Source organism: Erythrolamprus reginae, chromosome 4 (assembly GCF_031021105.1).
Source record: "Erythrolamprus reginae isolate rEryReg1 chromosome 4, rEryReg1.hap1, whole genome shotgun sequence".
NCBI classification, from domain to species: Eukaryota; Metazoa; Chordata; class Lepidosauria; order Squamata; family Dipsadidae; genus Erythrolamprus; species Erythrolamprus reginae.
Window position 1 is genome coordinate 70,344,257 of NC_091953.1, and position 20,364 is coordinate 70,364,620.

A 20,364-nucleotide genomic window follows, 5' to 3' on the forward strand; every position below is an offset into this window, starting at 1 on the left:
AAGGCAGGATTCTGATAGTGGAAATTCAGAAAGACCAAGAAATCATAACCTTAATTAATATATATATATATATGCCCCAAATGAAGGCCAAGATAAATTTTACAAAAAATTATGCTAAAGAGAATATATGCATGATGGGAGATTTTAATGGAACAATCAACAAAGAATTGGACTACAAAAATGGAGGTAATAAAAAACAAAATAAAAGAACTCTCCCAAACTCTTTTTTTTGCATATAATCAAAGAATTTAAACTTAAAGATTGTTTTGAGAGAAAGGAACCTACAAAGAAAAAAATTCACCCACTACTCTGATAGTCAGAGGGCAAGATTAGATATGTTCTGGACAACGACTGAACTTAACACACAAATAGAAGCAATTGAGCCCAACTTAGCATCTGACCATAATGCATTAAAGGTAATCTGGAAAGGCCAAAAACATTGCTACAGATGGATATTTCAAAAATCAATCTTAAAACAAGAAGATTTCAAACAAAAACTTGAAAAAGAAATAAACTTTTTCTTTCAAGAAAATGTAAAAGAACACACTAGCTTACAAAACCTCTGGGACACAGCTAAAGCTGTGATCAGGGGAATCACAATTCCATATATGGCCAAAGACTATAAAAAAAGGGAGCAAAAATTGAAAATTTGGAAGAGGAATATAGAATACTAGAAGAAGAACTACAAAAACAACCGCAGAATATCGATATAAAAGAAAAGATGACTTGGACAAAACATCAATTAAATTTGTTAGATAATGAAAAATTAGCCCAACAAATAAAAAGTACTAAACAATTTAATTTTGAAAATGCGAACAAACACAGCAAATGGCTAGCCAATAAACTTAAAAAGCAAAAAGAAAAGAAACTAACAAATTGCCTTAAAACAGAAGAAGGGGAATTATGCCACAACCTAGAAAAAAAAACACAAATTGCTAGGGACTTCTATAGTAAACTATACGAGAATCAAGGAAATGAAAATGAGGAAACACAGGACCAAAAAATACAAGATATTCTAAATCAGGCCAATCTCCCTAAGATTCCTAATGAAACTAAAGAGTTATTAAACAAGAAAATTTGAATTACATAATTAAAAGAGACAACTAAAAAGCAAAATATAAATAAAGCCCCAGGATCAGATGGTCTCCCAATTGAACTTTATAAAGTCTTATCAGATAAAGCAGTGGAGACCCTCCTAGAAGTTTATAATGAAGCTTTAGAGAAAGGCAAAATACCATTGTCCTGGACTGATGCAAATTTGGCCCTGATAGCTAAAAAAATACTGACCCTACAGAAATTCCAAATTATAGGCCCATTTCTCTATTAAATGTGGACTACAAATTTTTTAGCTCTATACTAGCAAATAGGATCAAAAGATATTTAAACTATTTTATACATCCAGATCAAAACAATTTCCTTCCAGGTAGGCAACTAAGAAACATTACACATTCTGGAATATTACGAAGTCCATAGTGAAAAACAAGTGGCTCTAATCTTTTTAGACGCCCAGAAGGCCTTCGATAATGTTTCTTGGAATTTTATGCTTAAACAACTGGAATATATGGATTTTGGTCAAAATTTTATAAACGCAATCAAAGCTATATATACTCAACAATTTGCATATATTACTATAAATGGAGATGCAACAACTAGAGTTAATATCCGGAAAGGCACAAGACAAGGTTGTCCTCTCTTCTCCTCTGCTTTTTATTCTAACGCTAGAAGTTCTTACTAGAATCATTAGGAAAAATGATGAGATAAAAGGATTAAAGTGGAAAAAAGAGTCATATAAATTACAAGCATTTGCTGATGATCTCATATTTATTGTAGAAGATCTGCTTGATTCTGGACCAAAATGGCTTAAAATTTTAGATGAATACGGCAATGTAGCAGGACTAAAAATTAATAAACTTAAAACTCAAATAATAGTTAAAAATATGAAAGATTCTCAAAAAACCAATCTATCTGCAAAATTAGATATTCAAATAACAAAAAAAGTTAAATACCTAGGTATCAACTTAACCGCAAAGACCTCAAGCTTAAAAGAAGATAATTATGATAAATTAAGTGATAAAATTAAAAAAGATACAGAGAAATGGGAAAACTTCAGTTGCCATTTTTAGGGAGAATTGCAGCGATTAAAATGAGTGTTTTACCAAAAAAATTATTCCTTTTTCAAACAATCCCGATCCATCTAAATCAAGATTTCTTTATAAAATTGAATAAAATAACAAGCAATTTCATTTGGCAAAACAAACATCCAAGAATTCGACTCAAATTTATGCAGGATAGGAAGGAGCAGGACCGTCTTGCCGATTTGGAAAGAGTATTATAATGCTGCATCTCTAGCGTGGTTACAGGAATGTATACTCTTGACCAATACCAGACTGCTAAACCTAGAAGGACATGATCTCCATGCAGGCTGGCATTTCTACTTATGAGAAAACAGATCGAAAATCCATAAATACTTTACCAATCATTCTATCAGAAGACCTCTCTGAAATACCTGGCTAAAAATCAGGAAACAAACTTACAAAGGAATGCCAACATGGTATGTACCTTTAGAAGCCTATGTACACCCTAATCTGCATAAAAGGAACAGCATAATAAGATATAAGGATATAATGAATTCCAACTGAGAAATTAAATCAAGATCAGAATTGGAATCTATAGGCCAAAATACGGAATGGTGGGAATACCTACAAATTCAATCTAAATTCTCTAAACATAAAAATATGTTAGGCATTGAGAAAGTTAACTTGCTAGATAAAATACTTACTTGACCACAGGAAAAACTAATTAAATTTTTTTATTGCTGCTTAAAAACTAATGAATTGGATACAACCAAAATAAAAACTAATATAAAAAATGGAATCTTGATCTTAAACACGAAATTAAACTTGAGGAATAGAAACATAGAAACATAGAAGACTGACGGCAGAAAAAGACCTCATGGTCCATCTAGTCTGCCCTTTTACTATTTCCTGTATTTTATCTTACAATGGATATATGTTTATCCCAGGCATGTTTAAATTCAGTTACTGTGGATTTCCCAACCACGTCTGCTGGAAGTTTGTTCCAAGGATCTACTACTCTTTCAGTAAAATAATATTTTCTCATGTTGCCTTTGATCTTTCCCCCAACTAACTTCAGATTGTGTCCCCTTGTTCTTGTGTTCACTTTCCTGTTAAAAACACTTCCCTCCTGAACCCTATTTAACCCTTTAACATATTTAAATGTTTCGATCATGTCCCCCCTTTTCCTTCTGTCTTCCAGACTATACAGATTGAGTTCATTCAGTCTTTCCTGATACGTTTTATACTTAAGACCTTCCACCATTCTTGTAGCCCGTCTTTGGACCCGTTCAATTTTGTCAATATCTTTTTGTAGGTGAGGTCTCCAGAACTGAACACAGTATTCCAAATGTGGTCTCACCAGCGCTCTATATAAGGGGATCACAATCTCCCTCTTCCTGCTTGTTATATCTCTAGCTATGCAGCCAAGCATCCTACTTGCCTTTCCTACCGCCCGACCACACTGCTCACCCATTTTGAGACTGTCAGAAATCACTACCCCTAAATCCTTCTCTTCTGAAGTTTTTGCTAACACAGAACTGCCAATGCAATACTCAGATTTAGGATTCCTTTTCCCCAAGTGCATTATTTTACATTTGGAAACATTAAACTGCAGTTTCCATTGCTTTGACCATTTATCTAGTAACGCTAAATCATTTACCATATTACAGACCCCTCCAGGAATATCAACCCTATTGCACACTTTAGAGTCATCAGCAAATAGGCAAACCTTCCCTACCAAACCTTCCCCTATGTCACTCACAAACATACTAAAAAGAATAGGACCCAGAACAGACCCTTGTGGCACACCGCTTGTAACCTGTCTCTGCTCAGAATACTCGCCATTAACAATAACTCTCTGATGTCTATGCTTCAGCCAGCTTGAAATCCACTGAACTATCCAGGGATTAAGTCCAATCTTCACTAATTTATCTATCAGCTCTTTATGTGGAACCGTATCAAAGGCTTTGCTGAAGTCCAGATAGGCAATATCCACGGCACCACCTTGATCCAACACCTTTGTGACATAGTCAAAGAACTCAATGAGATTAGTCTGACACGATTTGCCTTCAGTAAAGCCATGCTGATTTGGGTCCAATAAGTTATTGTTTTTTAGATGCTGATTTATCCTCTTTTTGAGGAGAGTCTCCATCATTTTAACTACAACTGATGTCAAGCTAACTGGCCTGTAGTTACCAGCTTCTTCTCTACTGCCCTTCTTGTGGATAGGCACAACACTGGCCATTCTCCAATCCTCAGGAACATCTCCTGTTAACAGGGATTTGTTAAACAAATCAGTCAGGGGGGTAGCAATGACAGATCTGAGTTCTTTAAGAACTCTGGGGTGGATGCCATCTGGACCCATTGCCTTATTTATCTTTAATCTTTCAAGTTCTTCTAAGACATCGGCTTCTAAGATCACTGGAGCTGAATCCGTACAGCTGGAAGCAATGCTATATCCCTCTATAGTATTATTATTATTTTGTAAGGTGTCTTTTGAGAAAACTGAACAGAAGTAGCTATTGAAATGGTCAGCAATCTCCTTATTCCCATTAATGCATGTATTATTCCCGGTACTAAGCTTTGTGATGCTGCAGTTTTTCTTCTTCCTATCACTAATATATCTGAAGAAGGTTTTATCCCCCTTCTTTACAGATTTTGCTATTTCTTCCTCTTTTGAGGCTTTAGCAGCATATATTATCTGTTTCGCCTCCTTCTGTCTCATTTTATACACCTCTCTATCAGCTATACTTCCAGACTCTTTATACCTCCTATAGGCAGCCTTTTTTTCATTGACTATAGCCCTTACATCATTGCTAAACCATAGCGGTTTCTTCTTCCTTTTACCTTTAGTTACTTGCTTTACATAAAGTCTTGTGGCTTTTAAGATGGCCTTTTTTAATACAGTCCACTGGGTGCTTGCTCCTGCCATTTTATCCCTCCCCTTTAATTCATTATTTAAATATTCCCCCATTGCATTAAAATTTGTTTTTCTGAAATCCAATACTTTGTTGCAGTATAGGATTGCTCACCATCAGTTTTTACATCAAACCACAAACATAGATGGTCACTGCAACCTAAATTTTCTCCCACCTTGACCTCTGAAACCCGATTCCCATTGGTAAAAACTAAATCTAGAATATTCTCCCCTCTAGTTGGTGTCTTAACTAGCTGTGCCATAGCTGCTCCTGTAAAGGCCTCTACTATATTCTTACTTTTGCATGTAAGGGCACTGGTGATATTCCAGTCAACATCAGGCATGTTGAAATCACCCATAACCACAATATCTCCCTTTACTGCCATGGCAATTTATGTGGAGCAGGAACTTTAAAATGACACTAGCTACTCCATATAAAGAGAATATAATCAAAATGTTCTATAGATGGCATATCACCCCTTTAAAACTAGTGAACGTAAACAAGAAATTGCCTCCCACCTGTTGGAAATGTCAAAAAGAACAAGGCACATATTTCCAACTATGGTGGCAATGTGAAAAGTCGCAGGCTTATTGGAAGAAAATGGAATTTGGCTAGATGAAATCCTTAATCTTAAATTAGATAAAACACTAGAATGCTTCCTTTTAGGTATCTTAAGACAGAATCTTAAAAAAATCATACTTAACTAGTCATTCATATTACTACAGCAGCCAGATTAGCATTTGTGCAATGGTGGAAAAACGAAGACATACCTCAAGATAGGTTAATACTAGAAAAAATTAGAAACTGCAGAAATGACCATATTAACTCTGGAAATTAGAAATAATGAAGAATCTGCGTTTTATAACTGCTGGGACCCTTTTTACCGCTGGTTAGGAAAAAAGAACAATCCGACCAATAACTGCTAAAAATTCACTATATAACAAATTGTATATGTACAAAGATAACTATCTGGTGTTTAAATTACTTCATTAAAGGATTGGAATAAGATACGTGTAAAAATTAAGCTTATCTTCCTATGTTATATTCAACTCTACCTTTTATTTACTTATAATGTAATGGGTTTACTCATGATGTAATGGGTTACAGAGAATATTTAAGCCCATACTCTCGATACAGATCTGCCATTCACCCGCCCAAATTTTATTGTTTATTTGTTGTTTTGTACATTGTTTACCGTATAATTCATTGATGTTTTTCTCTTTCATGTTTCTTTTTTCTTTTAAATATTTGTATTGTTATTTGTACTGTTGTTGTGTTTATTGTATATATTCTTGTAAATAAAATTTATAATTAAAAAAAAATCCGGAGTAGGCCTTTGGCGAAGCCCATCTGGTTCCAACAGGTGGACGGCTCTCTTATAGGCAGAGTTCCTGCTATGCTCCTGACTGAGTTAGTGGAGCTACAGATAGGCCGACATCATGAACTCTTGATATTCATAGTCGCCCCCAAGGTCAGATGTAGTCATACTGGGTTTGGCCTGGCTGGATAAATGGACTCCTACCATCCTCTGGGAGGGTGGATATTGCAAACAGTTCCTCCCTTTGGGTTCCAACCCTGTTCCAGAGACTGACAGGAGAAAACCCCCTCCCCGGGAGGAGCCAGATGGGTCTTTGGTAGCAGTCGCAATGAAAGAAGGAACACTTCCGGTTTTCCAGAGGGTGCCCTTGGAATACAGAGACTTGGGAAAAGTGTTCAATGAGGAAGATTGCAATGAACTGCCCCCTCACAGACCCAGTGATTGTGCTATAGAATTTGAACCAAGGGCCACTCTTTCAAAACCTAGAATGTACGCAATGTCACTGAAAGAATAGGGAGAGCTGAGAAATTACGAATCCCAGCGACCGATTAGGTCCCACAGAGTGGGCCTTCTCCGGGTCCTGTCAACTAAACAATGTCGGTTGGCGGGCCCCAGGGGAAGAGCCTTCTCTGCGGCGGCACCGGCTCTCTGGAACCAACTCCCCCCGGAGATTAGAACTGCCCCTACTCTTCCTGCCTTCCGTAAACTCCTTAAAACCCACCTTTGCCGTCAGGCATGGGAGAATTGAAACATCTCCCCCTGGGCATGTTTAATTTATACATGGTATGCTTGTGTGTGTGTCTGTTAGTATATGGGTTTTTAAAAATCTTTAAATATTTTAATTAATTGGATTATTTATGATTTGTTGCACTTGTTGTGAGCCGCCCAGAGTCTTCGGAGAGGGGCGGCATACAAATCCAAATAATAAATAAATAAATAAATAAATAAAATAAATTACATCGACACCAACTTAAAAAGGGGACTCACCCAGCCTGCAAAATCCAGGACAGCAGCCCCAGTCCTCTTCAAGGAGAAATATGGAGGGGGTCGTTTTGTGATCTATTACTGAAACCTGAACTGTGTGTGCATGCAGAACATGTATCCCCTCCCCCATGAAGGACTTGCTTAATCATGTAGCCAAGGGGAAATCTTTTACCAAGCTAGACTTAAGGGAGGCATATTATTGCATCCGAATAAAGGAAGGGGACGAGTGGAAAACTGCTTTCAACTGCCCATTAGGGAGTTTCCAATTTCGGGTGATGCCATTTGGCCTAAAAGGAGCCCCTGCTGTATTCATGCAATACATAAATGAAGTTCTACATAACCACCTCTACAATGGAGTTCTCGTGTACTTAGATGACATTCTTATCTACAGCCAGAACCTCCCTGACCACGTCAAGTTGGTGAGGCAAGTTTTGAAGAAACGTTTGGCTGCTAAGCTCTATGCAAAACTTTCCAAATGTGAATTTCACCAGATGTCAGTAGACTACTTGGGATACCGCATATCTAGCAAAGGCATCAAAATGGACCCCACTAAAGTGAAGGCTGTGTTAGATTGGCAAGCTCCCTGCACACTCAAACAACTACAGAGTTTCTTAGGCTTTGCAAATTTCTACCGGCAGTTCATTCCAGCTTTCGATGAGGTTGCCTTGTCCCTAACCGAAGTACTAAAGACTGGATCAGTCCCTACTAAGCTCAGACCATTTCAGCCAATCAGGTGGACAATGAAATGTCAAAAGGCCTTTGAAAGGCTCAAAAGACTTTTTGCAAAGGAGTCGATCCTGCAACATCCTGATCCCGAATGGAAGTTTGTGATCCAATCAGATGCCAGCGATGTGGCAATAGCTGCAATGTTATTACAAGACAATGGGAAAGAACAGTTACTGACTTGTACATACCTTTCCAAGACCATACCTTTCTAACCCCCACACCGAGAGGAGGTGGGCCATTTGGGAGAAGGAAGCATATGCTGTACATGAAGCGCTGGGGACATGGAGGCACTTTCTAGAAGGCAGAGCTATTCCTTTTGAAGTATGGACTGACCACAAAAACCTCGAAGCGTTAAAGACCCCCTCGGAGGCTCTCTCCTAAGCAAGTACGATGGGCCCAATACTTCAGACATTTCAATTTTACGCTGAAACATATCCCATCTGGGAAGAATTACATGGCTGAAACTCTGTCATAGAAACCACAGTACAATAGCAAGAGAGAGGAAGAAGTACATCCAATCATCCCATGTCTCTCCCCCCCTCCTGAAGGTGAGGAGAAAGCTGCACCTGTCCTCACCCGAGACCAACCCAGGAGACAGTCTCCACCAGGAAAAGGGGAGTGGGAGAAAAAATTGAAGTCAGCTCTGCCCACTGACCCGTGGTTCAACAACCACAAAGAAATCCTAACACTGAGGGAAGGGTTGGCTTGGAAGGGAACCAAACTGTATATGCCTGCCAGCTTGAGATTTTATATTCTCCAATGGAGCCATGACTCCAGACTAGGGGGCCACTTTGGGTTCCTGAAAACGTTGCACCTGGCACAGAGACAATTCTGGTGGCCCAGAATGAGAGCAGAAGTTGAAGATTATGTGAAAAGTTGTGCCACCTGCGCCACCAGAAAGCATAGGCTTGGAAGACCCTCTGGATTACTGCAGCAAATAGCCAGCCTTACTGGGCCCTGGGAAGAAATAGCAATGGACTTCATAGTGGAACTCCCTGAGAGCAAGGGAAACACTGTTATATGGACTGTAATTGATTTATTCTCCAAACAAGGCCATCTCATCGCTTGTTCAGGGCTACCTACGGCCAGACACTTGGCGAAGTTATTCCTAAAACACATTTACAGGTTGCATGGAGTCCCCCGCAGAATCATATCAGATTGGGGGGTCCAATTCACTGCCAGATTCTGGAGAGAATTTGTTTGCACCATTGGTTCCAGCCAAGGACTTAGTTCTGCATTCCACCCTTTCACAAATGGAGGAGTAGAGAGAGCTAATGCCCTAATGGAACAATACCTTAGATATTATGTGAGTTACCAGCAGAACGATTGGGCTGAATTGTTGCTTTTCTCAGAAGTAGCTTACAACAATTCTGTACACAGTAGCATGGGACTAACTCCTTTCCAGGTTACCAGTGGTCGAGATTTAATTCCCATGCTGGAACTACCTACAGAACCTCCCTTGTCCATCACATTGGTGGAGTGGATGGACAAACTGAAGAGAGGATGGGAGGACACCAGGAAGGTGCTGGTGGTGGCAGCGCAAGCCTATAAGTCTATGGAGAGGGGCGGCATACAAATCTAATAAATAATACTAATACTAATACTACTACTACTACTACTAATAATAATAATAATAATAATAATAATAATAAGAAGAAGAAGAAGAAGCAAGCAGATAAACACCGATCTCCCCAATCCCCTTTTATAGTGGGAGATAAGGTTTTCCTATCTACCAAATACATTCAGTTGAGGTTGCCTTGCAAAAAGCTAGGTCCAAAATTCCTGGGCCCTTTCCCAATTGTGAAAGTAATTAACCCCGTCACGGTGCAGCTTGTGTTGCCTAGAATCCTAGGAAGGATCCACCCTGTATTTCACTGTGGCCTGCTTAAGCCGGTGATTGGGTCCAACGTTAGGCCACACGGACAGCCGCCCCCTTCCCCTGTTGTGACTCAGGGGGAATCCTACTATGAAGTGAAAAAAAATTGAATTCCCGCATTTTAAGAGGAAATGTACAGTACCTAATTCATTGGAAGGGGTACCCTCTATTAGAGGCTACCTGGGTAAAAAGTCGGGATGTCAAGGCTGATAGGTTAGTCAGGCAGTTCCATGAGAATTACCCGAATAAGCCAAGGGTTCCCGGAGGGAGGAGGTAGAATGTTTTGAAAGCGGTACTGCCCTGATGCTTTACTCTATTGTTCCAGGAGATGGGGGTTTGGGGAAGGGGGCTGCCTGTCAGGGGTATGGGAGGAGTGGGAGGGAGGGAGAGAGATTGGTACTAAGGCACATGCCTTGTGCAGAGCCCTAGATTGACTGAACAAGGAAAGTAGCCAGCATTCCATTCCCCGGATTGGTACATGTACGTGAATCTTTGGAGAGGGGCGGCATACAAATCTAATAAATATAAATACAAATACAAATACATGTGATGTACTTGTAGGTGCGGGGTTGTGATAATGAACTTTAACCTAGATAATTACGGAAGAGAATTCCAGTGTTGGTATTGATGGCAACAGATCCAGACATGGCTTTGATAATAAATGGAACTGTCTGTGTTTACACAGCAGTGGATTGTAATTTATTTCTCAGATGCTGTTGTGGTTAGCTCTGGCCCAGCTCCTGCCCCAAGGAATGTGCAGGTGGATGTGGGGAAAACATCCACATGCTGCAGGCCTCTTTTGCTCCCGATGGAATCTGCCGACAAAGCCTCCTCTGACCAAGGAAGCATGAGTGACAGGGAAGTGGGGAGTTTGGCAGACAGCCCAGGAGGAGATCAATCATCTATATCATCCTTGGATTCTGAACAAGAATTAATGACACATCCATGCATGTGTAGAGTGATGCATAGGAGACAACAACTGAAGGATTATTACAAGAGAAAATGAGGCCATCTGTGGTTGGGTGGGGCTCCAGTAATTAGGGCTGCTGCTATAAATAGTAGCGTGTGGGTTTGGCCGTTGTGAGAGAGTATCTGATCGCAGTTCTTCAGGAATTGTGTGTTGCTGTTTTCTGGACTTTGTTTGTTGATTTTTCATACCTTTGAAACCAAAGCAGAGCAATGTGTGTGTGTGACTCACTTTGTTGGAAGAAGAAGGGTGTGAAGTTTCTTCACAGCTGCTGGCTAAGTACTTAATGACTGCTGAAGGGAAATTGTACAAACTACCCAGTTGTTTTGGGACGAGTGCTCTTTTCAATACAAAAAGAGTGCTTAGTTTATTTTGAATTTTGTGATAAAGAACATTGTTTTGAATTTTCAAACGTGTGTGTCTGAAATTTGTACCCTTGAATTTTCGGGAGGCTCCTACCAGAGACCTCGGCAGAACAGATGCTAGTTGGTTCACTGACACTAGTGTGCTTTCTATAAAATATTTAAGAACAAAAAAATAATGGTAGGCCAAACAATAGATTAATGGTTAACAGAAATGCATTTCTTGAGCTAGATAGTGGGAAATACAATACAATATTAATTAGAATTAATAAAAAAATTGTAAAATAAATTATCACCTATGAACATATATATTACTATACAGTATATCAGTAAAACCAGAAGATATAACAATAGTTCATTCAGCAAAATATGAAAGGTCTATGCTACAGTACTACCGTGTTTCCCCGATAGTAAGACAGTGTCTTACTTTCTTTTTACCCCCAAAAGCCCCACTAGGTCTTACTTTCGGGGTATGTCTTACACACACACACACACCCCGCCGTTTCCCGCCTCCACTCACCAAATTGACAGGGTGAAGTCGGGAAGACCCAGGGAAGGTTTCTTCGGCCGCCCAGCAGGTGATCTGCTCGGCAGCGCGGCAGCAGCCCTGGCAGCAGTTCCCTCCGCTTTGACGGCGCTGGTCTGCTCGCTGGTCCCCGCAACCGACCCGCTTCCCCGACACGCGTCTGGAGGGGAGGAGCCGCTCTGCGCAGTTGGGCAGCCCTGCCTGCCGGAAAGGAGGCGGGCGAAGGAGGGCGCAGCTCCGGCCGCCCGCTCGGCTCTCTTCTATAACTTTGGACCAGCGCCGTCCTTCGCCTCGCATTTCCGGGTTGGCGAGCCTGGATTGTTTTTCCTGCAAGCGCTGGTCCCCGCTAAGCCTTCTGCGCCTGACTCGGCGAGGCGAGAGGGAAGAAGGAGAAGCGCAAGTGGATGCGGAGTGCCCGGGAGGCATTTATCCGTCCTTCGCTCCGCATCCACTTGTGCTTCTCCTTCTTCCCTCTCGCCTCGCCGAGTCAGGCGCAGAAGGCTTAGCGGGGACCAGCGCTTGCAGGAAAAACAATCCAGGCTCGCCAACCCGGAAATGCGAGGCAAAGGACGGCGCTGGTCCGAAGTTGTAGAAGCGAGCCGAGCGGGCGGGCGGAGCTGCGCCCTCCTTCGCCCACCTCCTTTCCGGCAGGCAGGGCTGCCCAACTGCTCAGAGCGGCTCCTCCCCTCCAGACGCGTGTCGGGGAAACGGGTCGGTTGCGGGGACGAGCGAGCGGACCAGCGCCGTCAAAGCGGAGGGAACTGCCGCCAGGGCGCCGCGAACTGCTCCAACGCCTCCCTCGCTTTTAGTACCGTGTTTCCCCGAAAGTAAGACATATGTCTTACTTTCGGGGTATGGCTTATATTAGCCGACCCCCCTGAAACCCCCCATATGTCTTACAATCGGGGGGGTCTTACTATCGGGGAAACACGGTATATAATTAATGGGGGCTGTGTGTGTAACATCATTCTAAAATAATGTTAGTGCTAGACACACCTATTCTTTTGGGCAACATATCCAGATCTCTGTGAAACTGTGCAGGACTATATTGTGCGTACATTTCACATCAACAATTTGTAATTAGGTTCCAGTTATCACAAAGAATGATCTTTTTGAAAAAGTTTATTTTTTAAAGAGCAAATCAGATTGTTGGAGGCCAAATTTGCACATGAAAAAATGAGCAAATGGAACATTTATAATTATTGCTACTAATAACAGCCACACATTTCCAAAATCAAGCATTAATATTGTGTCTTTTAAATATTATAGATTTTTAAAAAGATTACCTGATTCGTTTATCTTCCATTTTTTTCAAATATTCATCTTTTTTTAATACTCCCAATATTGTCTCTCTTTCATGCTCTAATAAAAATGATAGATTGATTATTTCTGCATTGTTAGACATGTTCCTTCAATTCTTATATCTTTAATAGATTTGTTTTCTGGTAGACAATAAGATGCAGACTTTAAGAGGATGTCATTGGAAATATCCAAGTGCTATGGTTTCTTGTCAGGAGCTAATTCATATGTTTCAGATCAAGATATTTTGATCATTTTAGTGATTTGAATATTCACTGGAACTTTTGCTTGAATTCCTGAACATGCTGTGAACTTCTTTCATAGATTATCCTCAAGTTAATAACTCCCCTGAATCATTTTACCTGAAATGAAAGCAACAAAATTAAAAATTAAAATTAAAAATACCTTTACTTAAGCTGTTTCTTGAATGATTTAATGTTTTAATAATTTTAAGATAATAACAAAGGCCCACCCATTTGTACAACTGGAATATTTAATTAATAGAAATAATAACTTAAATTAAATGGCAATTAAAAACAAAATAGCTAGGGAAGTTATTTCAACAATTGAACATATGTCTGACTGCAGCATTCTGGACTTGCCAAAGATAATCTTTAAATGACTCTAGCTAGTTTTCTCATTCCTAGGAACAGACTCAGTTGGAACACTTTAACTGAACAAAAGTCATTCTTAGCTAATACTGACACTTGGAATTGAACAAGGAATCCCAAGACACCTGCATTCAGGTTGACTTCAGTAGTTCAACTGAGATGTGACTTCTTCACAAAGATAACTCTGTCTAGAAGAGGTTGAATCATATTTCCTGATCTTCCATCTGACTAAATAAATTACAATATTTCTGTTTCCTCTAGACCAACTTCAGTTTGCTTGGCAGCTTTTCAATTCTCTTGATTTTGACTGAAAAAAGAAGCATGAGTGTTCTTATGATGGTACCTATTGCATACCACCAATGCTTTCAAATATGCACTGCAGGATGGATTTTGTTTGAGTTTATGTAATTCAAGTATTATCTGGGAAGATGAAACCACAGATGTTGTATATCCACAACAATACTGAATTCATAGTTCATAGACATTCTCTTTCAGTACTACGTACAAACTAAATATTAGAGGCGAAGATAGATGCTTAAGAGACTTCACAAGGCAACAGATTTTGGATGAATGGGAATCTCCTAGCACTACCTTTTAAAATTATTTCTGCAACCTAACAAAGGCCATTAAGAAGTCAAATAGAACCAAGAGAACTATGCTTGTTTTGTCAAGTTCTTTGAGATTATTCAACTCAATCTTTCTCTCATAAAAAGCCTTAAGGCCAGCTTGAAATAGATCTAGATCACATACCTATATGTCATCCACATTCCTAGAACACTATAGAGCTATAATACTCCACTCTACACTTCAAAAACTTGCTAAATATTATGATAAATTGTTAAAAACCTAATAATTTAGAGTACAAAATTTCACTACTACATTTGTATAGATTAAGAAAAATCATTCTGTATCACAAAGACACATTCATTTTTTGCCATTGAGTGTTTATTCCCAGCCAGCAAAGATCAAGCAACTCACTTCTGAAAAGAACCTGTCCATATTCTCATGCTACTGTACATACATTGTAAGTTATGTATTTTAGCTGGACAAGAACAGACAAAAATTGCATGCAATGAATCTATAGGATATGCAAATCAGTCTGATTTGAACTGGATTCTCAAAATTAGGATTGCAGATAGTAGTTATGATCACAATTGAGCTCAACATTTGTGTTGCTAAGAAAAAAACATTTGTTAAATGAGTTTTACCCTATTTATTGATTTTTCTTGCCACAGTTCTTAAGGAATTCACTGCAGTCATTAAGTTAGTAATGATTGTTAAGTGAATCTGGCTTGCCCATTGATTTTTCTTGTCTGAAGGTTGTAAAAGCTGTACACATTATATTGCAATTGTCATAAATACGAATCAGTTGCCAGACATCTGAATTTTGATCATGTGACCATGAGGATGCTGCAACAGTCATGAGTGTGGAAAATGGTTGCACGTCACTTTTTTCAGTGCTGTTGTGACTTTGAAAGGTCACTAAATGAACTGTTGTAAGTCAAGGACTATCTGTATTTAAAATTTAAAGGCTATGAGATTCAAGATTTGATCTGAAGAAGATGGAAAAGCATCCAAATTTCTGCATTTTCTGTGGGTTTGTGCACATGTGTGGGTTGGCACTAGTGAATGAAACTAGTAGGCATGGTAGATCTTTCCAAAGAAAGTTATTTTGCAGAGTTTCAACCTTTTTGTAATACTTTTTCATAACTTTCATAAGTGGATGGGGAGAAGAGGAAGTATATTGTGGGAGAAATGAAGTTGTTCCAGATGTGTTTCTCTGCTCAGTACCTTGCCACACTGCCTTCCTTGGGAGGGGGCACACTACACAAAAAGACAAAATGACTTGCAACTTTCCCTGCTGTAAAGTCAATAGGAAGTTCCCTCCCTTCCTTGTTGACTTTCTGAAGAAGCCAGCAGGGCAGATCGCAAATGGCGATCACATGATCACAGAAGGCTTGGCAATCCATCATAAGTGCAAACAAGTTGCCAAACCCCAGTTTGCAATTAGGTAACCGTAAGGCTGGTGCAATCATCTTAAGTTTAAGCATCTGCTGTAAGTCCTTTCATTCAGCACCTTCGTAATTTTGAACAGTCACTGAACGAACAGTCATAAATCAAAGACCACCTGTATATTATTCCTGAAAAGTCTAATACCAGTATTTTCATCAAATACAGCATTGATTTTTCAGAAACAGAATGAGGCTGAATACCAGTCATTTCTGCTCAAATTTAAGCAATAAGAATGGTAGATTAACAGGCTTTGAGTAAATCATTATATCTAACAACTGACATTGAAATTTCTCTTATTTCATTCCTAAAGATCAAGAGGAGCATAGTAGCTTAGCATCCCAGTATAATAACACACGCTTCAGTCTGATCTCTTGAGATTATAAAAGTTCTTTAAGAAGCAAAGAAAAAAGTATTATTCAATTACATCATTCTAGAATAAACCTTTGAAGATTGTACAGGGTGAAATTATTTCTTATGCTATATTTCAAACAGAAATTACAGAAATTTATAACTTGGGAAGATCTCAGTTTTATTCATTGCTGCAACAGGAAGTTAAAGTAGCAGCTACTATGTTAAACAAAGGGCCTAATCAAACTTCATTTTTTATTCTTATGCTCCAGGATAGCTTGAAAAACAGAAATAAACAATTACAGGTGTCTATGAATGTACATATGCTTTTAAATAAGAATAAATAAGAATATTAGTGCAAATATAAACATAGAAGATTGACGGCAGAAAAAGACTTCATGGTCCATCTAGTCTGCCCTATTTCCTGTATTTTATCTCAGGATGGATACATGTTTATCCCAGGCATGTTTAAATTCAGTTACTGTGGATTTACCAACAACATCTGCTGGAAGTTTGTTCCAAGCATCTACTACTTTTTCAGTAAAATAATATTTTCTCATGTTGCTTCTTATCTTTCCCCCAACTAACCACACATTGTGCCCCTTGTTCTTATGTTCACTTTCCTATTAAAAACTCTTCTCTCGTGAACCTTATTTAACCCTTTAACATATTTAAATGTTGTGATGATGTCCCACCCTTTCCATTCTGTCCTCCAGACTATACAGATTGAGTCTTTCCTGATAAGTTTTATGCTTAAGACCTTCCACCTTTTTTGTAGCCTGTCTTTGGACCCGTTCAATATCTTTTTGTAGGTGAGGTCTACAGAACTGAACACAGTATTCCAAATGTGGTCTCACCAGCACTCTATACAGCGGGATCACAATCTCCCTCTTCCTGCTTGTTATACCTCTAGCTATGCAGCCAAGCATTGTACTTGCTTTCCCTACCACCTAACCACACTGTTCACCTATTTTGAGAAATTACTACCCCTAAATTCTTTTCTTCTGAAGTTTTTGCTAACACAGAACTGCCAATGCAATACTCAGATTGAGAATTCCTTTTCCCCAAATGCATTTTGATTAATCAAGACTTACCATATCCAAGGTATAATAGCTGAAATGTTCCTTGTAAGTAACTTTACAGGGTACTGATACTGGTTACACTATTCATTAACCTGAAAAACCAGCTGTTCTTCTATCAGGAAGCTATTTGCACAAAACACACACCCAGTAGTATGATGCAATATTTATCTGCAGCAGCCAATTATCAAAGTACAAAGAAATACCTGCTGCACTAACCCTATTAATTTCTAAATGAAAAAGGAAACTCTGTCTTGCGTTATATAAAACTGAGTATGTAAAGTGCCAAACTTTTGAGAATAATTATTGACTACCATTTCTAATCACTTAAGATGATTTTATCCCTATCTCTCTGTAAGGAAAAATAATTAACCACCAATCAATCACAGATTGTCCTACTTCTTAAGATCGAATATATACTGTACGTTGTGAGCAGAATTGCTGTAAGGTTTAAGAAACAGATTGGTCATACCAGATTACAGCATTCTCTCTTCCAATATTTCTTATTTCTTATATTAATTGTTTTACAACTGGCACCTTAAATTCTGAGTATTATAAGGGCAACAGATCAAAAACTGCTAATTTTATTATTGCAATTATTGCACAGTCAGCTAGATGTTGTAGTAGTAGTAGTAGTAGTTGTTGTTGTTGCTGTTGTTATTCTTGTTGCTGTTGTTGTTATTGTATTATTATTATTATTATCATTATCATTATCATTATCATTATCATTATCATTATTATTATTATTATTATTATTTAGATTTGTATGCTGCCACTCTCCGAAGACTCGGGGCGGCTCACAGCATACAATATGAAACAGTGAATACAAAGACAAATCTAATTAATTAAAAAACTATGTAATCTAAATAAACCCAATATATTAAAAATCAATCAAACAAATTCAATTGCAGCCATACATCACATTTATTGGCCAGGGGTTCTAGAACTAATTGCCCCAAGCCTAGTGGCATAAGTGAGTCATAAGACTCTTGCAAAAGGTGAGAAGGGTGGGGACAGTGCAAATCTCTGGGAGGAGTGGATCCAGAGGGCCGGGGCCCCCACAGAGAAGGCTCTTCCCCTTAGCCAAATGACAATTTCTGGTGATGGGACCTGGAGAAGGCCAACTCTGTGGGACCTAACTGGTCACTGGGATTCATAAAGCAGAAGGTGGTCCCACAAATAATCTGGCCCAATGCCATGTAGGACTTTGTAGATCATTACCAACATTTTGAATTGCATCCAGAAACCAATTGGCAACCAATGCAGGCCATGGAGTGTTAGGGAGGCATGGGCATATCTGGGGATGCCCATGACCGCTCGCACGGCTGCATTTTGCATGATTTGAAGTTTCCAAATACTCTTCCAAAGGTAGCCCCATGTAGAGAGCATTGCAGTAGATGAACCTTGAGGTGATAAAGGCATGAGTGACTGTGAGTAGAGAATCCCTGTCCAGGTAGGGCCACAACTGGTGCACCAGGCAAACCTGGGCAAACGCCCCCCTAACCACAGCCAAAAGATGATGGTCCAAGGTCAGCTGTGGATCAAGGAGGATACCCAAGTTGTGGACCCTCTCTGTGTCACGCTGAGAATTACCAGCCACAGAGACATTCAGTAGTTAAAGAGTTAATGTGTGCCTTCCCTCTGATCACACCCCCTCATACATCATTTCCCACACATCATATCATATCATATCATATCATATCCACCTGCTTACGTAGCAAGCACATTCCTTTCTCTCTCTCCTCCATGCAGACATGTTTCTAAACTGCTTAGCAAAGTGTCCCTCGAGGCACTGTTTATTTTCTCTGTTTTATTAAATAAAGAAATGTTTTATTTTCATTCCTGCTGTCCGAGTCTCTCTCTAATTAAAAATCCATCCCTCGACATGGTAGCAGAGGATGGTTCGTTTATTTTTAAATCAGGCTGAAATGCCTGCCAGAAAGATTTACAAAAATGCAGATATCGGCACGAGACGTCTCTGCACAAAGATTTATAACTCCAGCTAACGCTATGCCTGCTTCCAACGCAAAAGAAATTCCTTCTCAAAGAATCTTATCTCTGGTTCCAAATAAAGAAGCGCTCCAAAGAGTGAGTAACAATTACATTCCTATTATAATTGATAGCTTGCAAGACAGCCAAACTGTCTCTGATGTTCCTAACTCTTCTGCAAAGCAAAAAGTATTTCTCTATGAAAAACAATGTTCCCTGAAAAATCGTGCAAGCAATATTAGTTCAGTGGCAATACAGAAAGCAGGATGTTATAATAAATATGTGTTCCTGGAGAACTCTGAAATGAAAGCAAATGTTTTAAATCATGAACGAAGCAGACAGGCAAATTTAAAATGCTGTATCGAAGAGACAGAAGCAGCTACAAATCCTTATCAGCAAGAAACTATGCCAAAAATTCTTGGAGCTCAGCCACAACTCCAATTTAATGAGAACCAGATGTTAATACAGCTTCCCGAGCCAGCTCCAGAAGAATGTCAGTTTTTCCTAGAACACATTAATATGCAGACCGTAAAATTTTTAGCTGGTGATTTGAGACATGATATTAATGCAATGCAGAAATGTTTATCAGATTTAAAACTAGACAAGAAAGCATGTGATTTAACACAGCCTGAAAGGGATCTTATAGAATTCTATTGTGCTGAATTAATCACAAAAGAGTTCAAACTTGATGAGATAACAAGCATGCAATTAATGTATTGCCAAGGAGAAATATGTGGTTTACCAGAACAAAAGAAGAAAATGGCGTCTGTCCAAAGACAGTCTGATATTTTGAGAAGCACAAATGATGTCATGCATTCCTTAGCACTCAAGGAACTAGGTGCAGCACCACCCAGTGGCCAAACTGAGAAAATACCCAGTTCAACTTATCTTCAGGAATTTGGCTCATTTCCAAGCCAGATCCAAAATGCGCCATCTGGTGGCCAAATTAAGCAACTGCACCAAAATGTTATTTTATTGCCAGAAAGCTCAGAAACGCCATCCAGTGAACATTTTAAGCAATGCAGGTCACCAGAAAATTTAGATGGCCAGAAAAATGTTGATTTGCGCCAGAAAGATTTCTTTTTAGATTTCCAAATAAACAAAGAAGCTTCAGCAGGACAACTCTATTCTGCAGACAAAGAAAGGTTTGTACCTCAACAGACATTTTTGCAACAAGTACCCCAACCAAGTCAAGGGGTGCAATTCTCACAGGTACAACTGCCACAAGTTCCTGCTACACCCGTGCAACCGGTGCAAATTCCACTTCAGTCGG

General features: G+C 39.2%; 1 protein-coding gene across 7 annotated transcripts in view; it reads right to left on the reverse strand.

Moving 5' to 3' along the window:
- Positions 1–20,364, reverse strand: part of SYTL5 (synaptotagmin like 5) — a 287,041-nt gene that overhangs the window by 176,232 nt on the left and 90,445 nt on the right. For 4 of the 7 annotated variants that reach the window (XM_070750583.1, XM_070750580.1, XM_070750584.1 and 1 more), the window contains one exon: positions 13,039–13,413. In XM_070750583.1, coding sequence (XP_070606684.1) covers positions 13,039–13,157 — 119 coding nt within the window. In that variant the 5' untranslated portion in view covers positions 13,158–13,413. Of the gene's footprint in view, positions 1–13,038; positions 13,414–17,117; positions 17,200–20,364 lie in introns of those variants that run through there. The other 3 variants (XM_070750579.1, XM_070750585.1, XM_070750586.1) reach the window with 1 other exon arrangement.